Source organism: Colias philodice, chromosome 29 (assembly GCF_061535455.1).
Source record: "Colias philodice isolate Cphi_HAF_F1 chromosome 29, ilColPhil1 Martin Lab GWU primary, whole genome shotgun sequence".
NCBI classification, from domain to species: domain Eukaryota; kingdom Metazoa; phylum Arthropoda; class Insecta; order Lepidoptera; family Pieridae; genus Colias; species Colias philodice.
In genome coordinates, this window is record NC_143114.1 from 7,346,087 (window position 1) to 7,356,428 (window position 10,342).

The window sequence follows — 10,342 nt, forward strand, 5'->3', positions numbered from 1 at the left end:
CTAAGCTTAAAGGAGGTTATAGTTTTGCATACGCTGAGTACGTTAAAAATACTTATAAAATTCCAGACGAAGTTTTTTTTCGTGATCAGTGTATGCAAAACTACAAGACCCTTCGCGCTTAGTATACCAATAGTGGGACACCCTGTATATAACTTTTTACATCATCCTCATCAGCAAATTATGTTCCCACTGCTGGGACACGAGCCTTACGGGATCAGGCCATAATCGACCACGCTGGCCAAGTGTGGGTTGGCGGATGTCACATGTCGTCGAACTTTTGATTTGTCGACATGTCGGTTTCTTCACGATGTTTTCCTTCACCGTTCAAATAACTTTACACATATTATTTATCTTAAATACATCATAAAAAAGGATATTATATACCTTAATTATACAAAGTCTTCATACATTCTTATTTATTACACTTTTAATGTTACACAGATAGAGAAAAGCATTTATTTCATAAAAAGTTTTTAAAATTGTCCATAGAATTACATAGTATGATATTCTAAGGGGGTATGTTTACCAAAGGCCTTATAGCTACAACATTTACAATATTTTTTCAAATTTTATACATATATAGGATAGGGTTACTAATTCTTAATAATGTAAAATTAATTATTGTCTAATCATACATGTCCATATTTTTGCATATTTTATTTAAATTTAAATCCAATTTAGATAGGATATATAATATATATACAAGATTGAAGATACTAAGGTTATTATGATATAATTTGCAATGTTTAATTAAAAAATATCAGTTAAGTATAAAAAATCAATTACAATTACTTTAAAATTAAATAAGTAGTTATATTGGGTACAAAAATTATGTAATTATTCTAATCAAAGTTATACAAAAAACAAACTCAACAATGATATTAAGTTTTTAAAATGCAGTGGGCAAGTATTAATCAAACTAAACAACACTATAATAAAGTGAGATATTGATGTTATATTATAAACACAGTAGAATCCGTTTATTATGACTCCGCCTATATTGACCAACCGGTTATTATGACGTAATTGCACTACGAAGTTTGGTTTTCATATAAAATTCTTTATAAAAAGTCGGATATATTGACTTCCCTTACAGTGACATGCCGCTTATTATGACCCATTTTTAATAAATTATGTCTGGTTATAATGACCGGCATGATTCTTTACACGGAAATGTGGGAAGATTATGTTGTCATTGATAGCGATCTCCTCACATCCGAAGAACCCACCAAGGATTTGGAGAAAAGATTTTTCATTTCACATAACGCTTTGTATGACGTCCGCTTATTATGACGTGTTTGTCGATTCCCTTTGATGTCATTATAAACGGATTCCACTGTATATCAATTTTTTCTTCAAATAACATTTTCAAAAATTAGTTTATTAAATTTTACTTCATTTACAATTGGTATACTTTCTAATGAGCTTTTCCTAACCAATGATAATTATAAGTACTTACCATGATGTTTTAAAAAAAAATGTGTTGGTCTTGGCAGGACACAAAAGGCTCAAAAAACAACTAGACTCACAATCAAAATGTAATCAGAAATTAATTTCGATCAGCATTCTATGCAAAATTCATTGAAATTAACACCTTATTTCGTAACAGTTATGTTCAAATTCTATTGTATCCCACCTAAGAAAACTCTGCCTGACAAATGCGGAAGCAGAGTTTCGAATCTCAACACTTTTTGAGTGCGATTGCGAGTCTAGCTCTTGTTTTTTATACATCAATAATTTTACTACCTTGTGCAATTTCTCACTGTTTACAGTTACCTCTTTCCACCCTTTCTCAAATTATCACTTCACCACCAATACAACACCACACCCCGGACACTCCATACAAAATTATCGTTTTGACAGTCACATTGTAGAGACTGCAAATGTGTGTGTTAACGCTTTATGGTTGGCACATTTGTGACTAGCGTAAAAAAAAAATTCGCGTTTTTCTGATGAAATACATCCGAAAACAGCACAATATCTAACCATTTACTACGAAAAACGATAATCACAAATCCAAAATAATAAAATTACTTTAAGTCAATTTGATTAATGTTGTCAATCTTCATTGCGTATCGTCCTTGCAGAAAAATGCGGCCCATTTATAGCATGATCGTGCGGGGTGAGGTAAGTGTTTAATTTTGGCGGGAGGCGGAGAGTGTCCGTTCTGTAGCGTTTAGCTACTATTATGCATTCTGTGACGACACACTAATATCACTTCACTTGTCCCATCACTTAGTTTAATCACATCACTTAGTCCGCTAACAGTGTCTACCAGGTCGTTTCGACCTGTACGAGGTCTAGAACACTCTATCCTGGTACCCCGAGTCCTGTGGCGGGGGGTTGGGCTTCGCTTGCGCACCAGCCACGTGGTGATGGTGCCGTAAGTGGCCTGGTCGTCGTGGTGGGGCCAAGTATTCGAACATGCTTTGCGTATGTTGGGCCAACATGTTGGCCAAGTCGCACGGCATCGGGTCCGTCCAGAAGAAGTCGTGGTTCAACGCTGTGTCCGCGTCGTATCTGTAAAAAGTGGGTGTAATTTGTATTTTCACATGTTGTAAGGTTTAATTAAAATTTAACAAACATCCAAACATATAAAATGAAATAGAAAACGCTAACAGTTTCATTAGCTATTAAAGAGTGGTCAGTATAAATCTATACTAATATTATAAAGCTGAAGAGTTTGTTTGTTTGAACGCGCTAATCTCAGGAACGACTGGTCCGATTTGAAAAATTATTTCGGTGTTAGATAGCCCATTTATCGAGGAAGGTTATAGGCTATAATATATCATCACCCTAAGACCAACAGGAGCGGAGTAACGCAGGTGACAGCCAGTGATAAAATAATTTAATTTTGAATATAGTAAGAAGACAATTATTATAAAAAAAAATGTTGTGTGGTTTTATGAAACCACGGTAAAAGTGAAACTGTTCGAACGGTTCCGAACACTGCTTTGTGTAGCGCATGTCGCGTGACGGTCGGCTGCCGAGTAGGTATACCTACTCGGCAGCCGCGATACACGCGACATGCGCTACACAGACCAAAAAGTTTGAGACGATGTAATAAAAGTTTCACTTTAAAAACTTATTTGAACAACTTTTTCTTATACAGCATGTTTTTTTTAATAATAATGTATTTACCTCTTTGCTGGGTCCAACTGCAGGAGCTTGTCGAGTAGGTCGCAACCGTACGGGTCCTTCACATATGGCTTTAGCCTTTCCTGTAATATAATATGTAAAAATTATAAGAATTAAAAAGTAGTATCAATTCATCTATACAAAACTTCAAATAAAAGGATTCAGCACTAAAGTAGTGCAGTAAATAAAAATTAACTGTCCATTCTACCCTCACTAATAATTTTAACTATGAATTAAATTTTTATTTATATAGCACTAGGTTTCCGCCCGCGGCTTCACCCGCGCAGTCAAAGAAAAACCCGCATAGTTCCCGTTCCCGTGGGATTTCCGGGATCGCGTCATTTTCCCGGGATAAAAAGTCCTTTCTCGGATATCAAAATATCTCCATATCAAATTTCATGAAAATTGTTTCAGTAGTTTAGGCGTGATTGAGTAACAGACAGACAGACAGAGTTACTTTCGCATTTATAATATTAGTATGGATTTGAAGTTAGCAAAATTTTACAAACTACAAACCATTATTATTTCAACAAGATTATATTCTGGCGATTTCGAGATAACGTCAACAAGAGATTGAACACAAACGGACAACAAAGTGATCCTATAGGGTTCCGTTTTTTCATTTTACAGTAACTTTTATCCTAAAAAGGGTAAAAAAATTGGTTGTTTGTAAAGTAGGTTTAGGATCGAGATGTTTACGTGATAACATAATGCAGTGGCAGCGCTCGAGATGAGACGGGAGATCGGTCCGTCTCTCTCTCGTTATACCTGCGATCGCGCTCGTGAGGTTTTGGTGTGACACAAGTTTCTGAACATGTCACCCGACTAAAACGATTTTAAAAACGTTATCACGTTAAAAAATTTCATAGACATCTATAACCCAGTCACACATACCTTGACCTTCCTCTTCTGACCTTTCGGCAGCTCCATCTTATTGTACAGGTCGAGGCTCTCCACGCCCGGCCACACGTCCGGCGTGCACGAACCGCATAGCTGCGATATTAGGATCAACTGTTGTTGTTCTGTGGGACCCTGAAACATTTGTCAATTATGATCAGTATGTATAGGTTCACTTTTGACTTATATTTTCATACATTACTAGCAAACCGGGCGAACTCCGTTTCGCCACCAGAGACAACTTTTTTTTGCTATAAACCTCACGGAGCCTGAGACCTTACCAACAAATGCAAAACCGTGGAAATCGGTTCGTGCGTTCTGGAGTTATAGCGTCAGGAAGGAAAACCCGACTTATTTTTATATAGTAGACTATCTATTGCTGATGTCTTTGCATGGATTGTCAAAGAAAAATAAAAATTGAACATAGCGCCATCTAACGAAATGTAAAAATGCCATAGTGATTAAAAATCCACATCAAAAAGACCTTCCAGTGGAAATGAGTAGCCTATGTCTAATAAATATTTTAATAAAATTTAGCTCCTTTGAAATTTTCATCAGAAAACAACCAAATATTTACATTACCAAGTATTTTGTTACGTTACATTGGAGTATGCTTGTGGGACAGTAGATATAAGAAAATTATTAATTACTAGCTTTCCACCCGCGGCATCGCCCGCGCAGTCCTAGAAAAATCCCCATAGTTCCCGTTCCCGTGGGATTTCCGGGATAAAACCTATCCTATGTCCTTTCTCGGGTATCGAAATATCTCCATACCAAATTTCATGCAAATTGGTTCAGTAGATAAGGCGTGATTGAGTAACAGACAGACAGGCAGAGAAACTTTCGCATTTATAATATAAGTATGGATTTCATAATAAAATGTCACTTATCTCTTGTGCATATAGCCTATAATAAAATCAAAACAATTTATTTATTCATAACCATATGTAAATAATGACGAAACACTAATATTTAGAATGAAATTCGCCCTGCCATTCTCAACTCTAAATTACTATCTATTCTTTCTACACATCTGTTACATCTATACAACAATAGGTATTACATCAAATCTACCTGCATGATCGGCGAGCGCGTCCACATCTCAGCCATGATGCAGCCGGCACCCCACATGTCTACTGGGGGACCGTAGTTGCGATCACCTGTTAAAAGAAGAATAATATCATTTCACATTGTTTCTTTGCTGTAGAAACTTCTTTTTAAATTAATTTATACTAAGAAGATTGATCATCTGTTTAAAAAAAAAGTGTGCGTGTACTAGTGTGTGAACACGTAAGAAGTGAAACTTCTTTATGACCTTATTTTTCAAAAAATAATTTACTATATGCAACTTTACAGAAATACGTCGAATCACGCGTGGTAGGGAAAAAGATGGCGCATAACGGAAAAATGTCACCCGTAACGAAAAACATTTTACACAATTTTTTTTTCCAACCCCGATAATGAATTATATTTAACCATCAGGAAAGCTCAATCTATAAGCTCTTTTAAATATCAAGTCAAACAGCATTATCTTCACAACTGACGTTTTAATGTTTCATTCTTTCTTATCTATCTTACTTAGTTACTTTATCCTGTTCTTTTTCTTTATTCGCTATGTATATTTTAATATTTGTATTTATGTATCTATTTACTACTTTTATTTGCACCTTATATTATGTTTCGCTATGCTCCTTCTACTTTTCAATTGTTTATTTTTATTCAAACTTTTCCTATATCCTAAGGTTGCCTGGAAGACATCGCTTCTTAGCGATAAGGCCGCCTATTTTGTACCGCTCTATATTACTTTGTTTGTATTTTTTGTTTGATTTTGTTTTGTTTGTGTGTGCAATAAAGTGTTTATTATTATTATGTTTCTCTGTTCCATAATACTCGGGTACCACCAGAAGGACGGTACCCGGATCTTTGGAAGGCTTACGTGGGGACACGGATCCAACACGCAGAGGCCCTTTCGAGAATTTTAATGTGTTGTGGGACACCAGCCGCAGCCTGCCCATGACTGCACTATAGAGATACAGCCCTAGGCAGTCCGCGGCCGATGTAGGACTATTGCAAGATAAGGGAATAAAATAAACTGGGCTATGGAATGGGATGTTAATGGACCGGAATTAAGGACTATGGAAGACTATGGCACCTGCCTTTCCACTAAGATATAGCAAAAAATTGTTGGCAGGTGGTGACTCGCCCTCTCACTGTATGGGCCCCCGAAATAAGTCGCTGCAATAGTGCGACAAGGGGGCAACATATTGTGAGCAGCTAAGGGTGGAGAGGCGTCCCTGGACTTTAAACTACGATCACGCGCTCCCTGAGGGTCCAGCATCACGTGCCCACTCGCCACTTACGCTTCGCATCCACCCTTCGAGCTAAAAGCTCTCGCGACTCCACTCTGGCCGGCCGGTTAAGGCAAGCCAGAGGTGGGGGTCCTGTCCTCGTCAGGCTTCACTCCAACCGGCCGGTGAAGGCAAGCCGGAGATGAAGACAGGGGCCTCCCCCGGGAGCACTCGGTTCCCGCGGGGCCGCCACTCCCCGACACCCCGCCACAAGGTGTCCTGCGGGTTGACTGATTGCACGGGTGGAATATCTATTGTCACGTAGACAATAGATATTCCAACCGTGGGCGATGGGGTCGTCACATCCCTACGCCCTGTTATTATTATTATTAATGAAGTTTCACTTCAATAAATATTTAAGCTGAAGATCTTCTTAGAAGTAAGAAATATCACCTATTTGCCTGTAAAACATAGCATAGAATGAAATATTTTAAAGTATGACTGATACTTTAATATTATGATAATATATTTTGCAAATAGTGGGACTAAACTGTAGCAAATCATAAGCAAGAATGCTACAATTTATTCTTACCTAACAGCAATTCCGGAGGCCTATACCACAGAGTCACAACTCTGTTAGTATATTTATTAGCTTGTCCAGACTTTGCAACACTGAAGGCTCTCGCTAGACCAAAATCAGCCAACTTCAGCACCCCATTCTTTGTTATCAACACATTCGCAGCTTTCATGTCTCTGTGTAATATTTTATTACTGTGTATGTAATATAATCCGTTGAGTAATTGTTGCATCACCTTCTTTATTTCGCCCAAGCTAAATTTAACGTTCACATTCGATAATAAACCCGCCAAATCGTGTTCGCAGAAGTCAAAAACCAGGTAAAACGTCGATCTGTACTTGTTATGTAAAGTTGCCTTGGTCCGACATATTTCGATCAAATTCACGACATTTTCGTGTTTTAATAACTGAAGTATCTTAATTTCACGTAGGGCTGTGATCGGGAAGCCTTCTTTTTCATTGTCCATTAGAACTTTCTTCATGGCTACGAATTTTTTGCTGCTGTTTCGAGCTCTAGCTTTGAACACTTCTCCGAACGTGCCCTGGCCGATTTTTGCTACTTTTTCGTATTTAGATGACTCGTCGCAGAATGGAAAATCGAATTCTTCTATATATTTTTCTTTCTCTCTCATATTTAATATAGTAGAACTCGTGCTTAGCACGGGAGCTGGCTCCCGTGGAGCATTAACGTTTTGCATTTTGGACGCAATTTTGACGGCTTTCTAAACCACTCTTTACGTTAAAAAGATGGATAAACACTGATTAGAACAGTGATTGTCACTTTCTTCAAAACTTGAATTATTCTGCCTTGAATTACTGGATTAACAGCTTAATTTCTTTCGATAAAAACAATTCAACTTGCAAACGTGAGAACTGAGAATCGAGGAATTAGGAAATAGGATGTGTCAGTGCCAATTGCCAAAATAGAAAACAAATTCACGTTTGTCAACGTCAGCGTGTTATTATTTTTTTTTTTTTGAATATTTAATGGCCTGGTTACTAGACCTTTAAGCCAAATGTGTGTTATTTTTTATCTTCAACAGATAACAGCTAATTGTATGTTCGGAAATAAATGTGATAACTTTTATAAAACTCATCATCTCAGCTATATAGGCTTGATAATATAAACAAAATAACCTAATCTCTATATAATATAGTGCAATAGCAGCAAAAATTGTATTTAACCCTAGAACCGTACCCTGGGGTACAAATGAAAAAAAATTTAGAAAATCTTCTATATCTTTTTTTCTAAACAACGGTTTCTTTTGCGCGTTCGTGTATTTATCGGGGATGAGGAGACACGTAGATACCGTATTCGATCAGTGGTCAAGCTATTGAGAACACGTCGTACGAACCTGTCGGGGTACTCCAGTACCCCTGGGTACTACGAACGTAAGTATTTCAAGGTTCATTTATTTTATTTTTTCGCCTTTTGGTCCTTTTATTTTATATTTTTATTGATAAATTTGATGTACAATTATAAGTTTACTTTACATTCATGTTATATACATACTGTTATTGTTAAAAAGTGAAGGAATTTGTATTTTCAACAAATTTATGATTTGCTGCATGATTTGAATACCTGAGTTATTCATTTTCTTTTTTTGATGGCAAATAATGGATGAATTTTGATTTTTTGTGGGAGGTGGAATAACAAGAAGAGCTGGTACTTGGTGAGGCATCAAAATATGAACCTGACGAAATTTTTTTAATTTTTTTCTTATAGAAAACTTCACCTAGAAGAATGATTTCAGTACATAACTTTGCCAATGTCTCTACAAATAAGTAATGGAGATATTTAAGGACAACAATTACCAATAACTGCAGGGACCACTGCTTTTTCAAAATCTGAGATGTAACTGTGAATATCCACGTTAAAATTAAGTCAGTTCCGCACACAATGCAGGAAGTGAAAACTTTTAATAAATTTTGATCACCAACGTAAAGTGTGTGTAAATTGTAGAAAAAATATAAAAATGCCATGATAAATTAAATTATTAGGACCTAAATGAATGTTAAGATGACCTTAATAAGACAACATTTAAAAAAAGTTAATAATCTTTTTGTAATCTATTTTTTTTCATAGGGGTACACTTGTACCCCTGGGTACCGTTAATGAAATTTTAATATGGGTACGGTTCTAGGGTTAAGAGATACTCTCTTAACATATTATAACCCCAACAGCCTTGGGGGTACAAATTACAACTACTGAACGAATTATTACGATCACGGACTGTCCGCTTGTGTCATTAGCATTTGTCAAATGTCAACTCAAATTGAGAATCGGATTTTGCATAAAAATGTACTTTGTTGCAAATTAATTCGTGTATTTTTACCAATTAATTAATAAGTTACGCGATAGCTTATCAAAATTAGTGTGTAAATAAGTAAGAGTGAGGTTTTTTGTCCGATAGTTTCAGTGTGGAAGTGTAACGCAATGCAAGTTGCAGTTATTGATCGAAAAATTTGCAAATTAGGTTGATCTACTTTTAATTTAGTGTGTTTTCCTTATCGGTGTAAATGATAACTGTTTAAATAAACTAGATAAACGGCTACGCCTCCTTTAAAGCAGTCGCTGCATTTGTACTTTCATTTCTACAACACTTTAAAAAGTAATCGTAAGTATTTTCTTTTTTGCTAATTAGAAATTGTACACTCCACCTTGACCATTAATACTTAAAACAGAAATATTTTTATTCTAAATACCCGTTTTTTTTCATGAGAAGTATTTGAAGTTTATAACATTTGATTCGAAAATAGTTTCACAAACTTAATTCAAAATTTATGATTTCATTTCCTGTAGTTAATTGTTAAGTATAATCAGTAGGTGTACCATGAATCATATTTAATCAGGCAATCATCCTTATAGTAATTATTAATGGAATGGCTTTACATCAATTTTAAACACTGTTTTTCTTTATACATTAGGGGTTACATACAGGAGGGTTTATTTGTGTGAACTCTATCAGTCATTGACTTCTAAATATGCCATTAGAGCAGTCATACACGGACTGCTTCAAGCAGTTGAAACAGCTTGAAGTTGCGACCGCGCGGTGACCTATAGTCATTCATTCACTTTCATACACATGACTGCTCAAGCAGTCGCGACCGTTTCAAGCTGTCAACTGTGTGGTTGGTAGCAACAGCTCTAGCCATAGTTTGTTGACCGCTGACAGCAGTCCGTCTATTGCTCAGCTGTTAATAGCTTGAGCTGCCCGTGTACGGCCACTCTTAATTCTAACAAATATCAACCACTTCATAAGCAAGCATTCCTTTCAAATCATAATATATCACATCAACCAACCCAAAATTTACACAAATTCAAATTAATCCATCAGTCCCCGGAATCACAGACACAATAGAAAATCTATTGTGTCGTGGCCCGATCGGGGCGCTCGGTGGTCAATGGGTTAAATAAATAATTCAATTAGACTTTTTTTAGA

The 10,342-nt window shown here is 36.3% G+C and overlaps 1 protein-coding gene across 1 annotated transcript; it reads right to left on the bottom strand.

Moving 5' to 3' along the window:
* Positions 1–1,373: 1,373 nt before the first annotated feature.
* On the bottom strand, positions 1,374–7,787 carry Cdk9 (Cyclin-dependent kinase 9). Its single transcript, XM_089712576.1, has 5 exons — positions 6,916–7,787; positions 5,110–5,195; positions 4,033–4,170; positions 3,142–3,221; positions 1,374–2,520 (listed from the first exon to the last, which is right to left on the bottom strand). Exons 1-5 carry the CDS (start codon positions 7,595–7,597, stop codon positions 2,301–2,303), a joined length of 1,206 nt encoding a protein of 401 aa, XP_089568702.1. The 5' UTR covers positions 7,598–7,787; the 3' UTR covers positions 1,374–2,300.
* Between the last annotated feature and the right edge of the window lie 2,555 nt (positions 7,788–10,342).

What these genes read in the sequence shown, in the direction of transcription:
- Cdk9 (XM_089712576.1), bottom strand. Translation starts at nt 7,597, where the DNA reads ATGCAAAACGTTAATGCTCCACGGGAGCCAGCTCCCGTGCTAAGCACG. An exon ending in GTCAGAAGAGGAAGGTCAAG is followed by an intron (nt 3,222 to 4,032) that starts GTATGTGTGACT and finishes ATTATATTACAG; the next exon opens with GAAAGGCTAAAGCCATATGT. An exon ending in CAGTTGGACCCAGCAAAGAG is followed by an intron (nt 2,521 to 3,141) that starts GTAAATACATTA and finishes CACTTTTTACAG; the next exon opens with ATACGACGCGGACACAGCGT.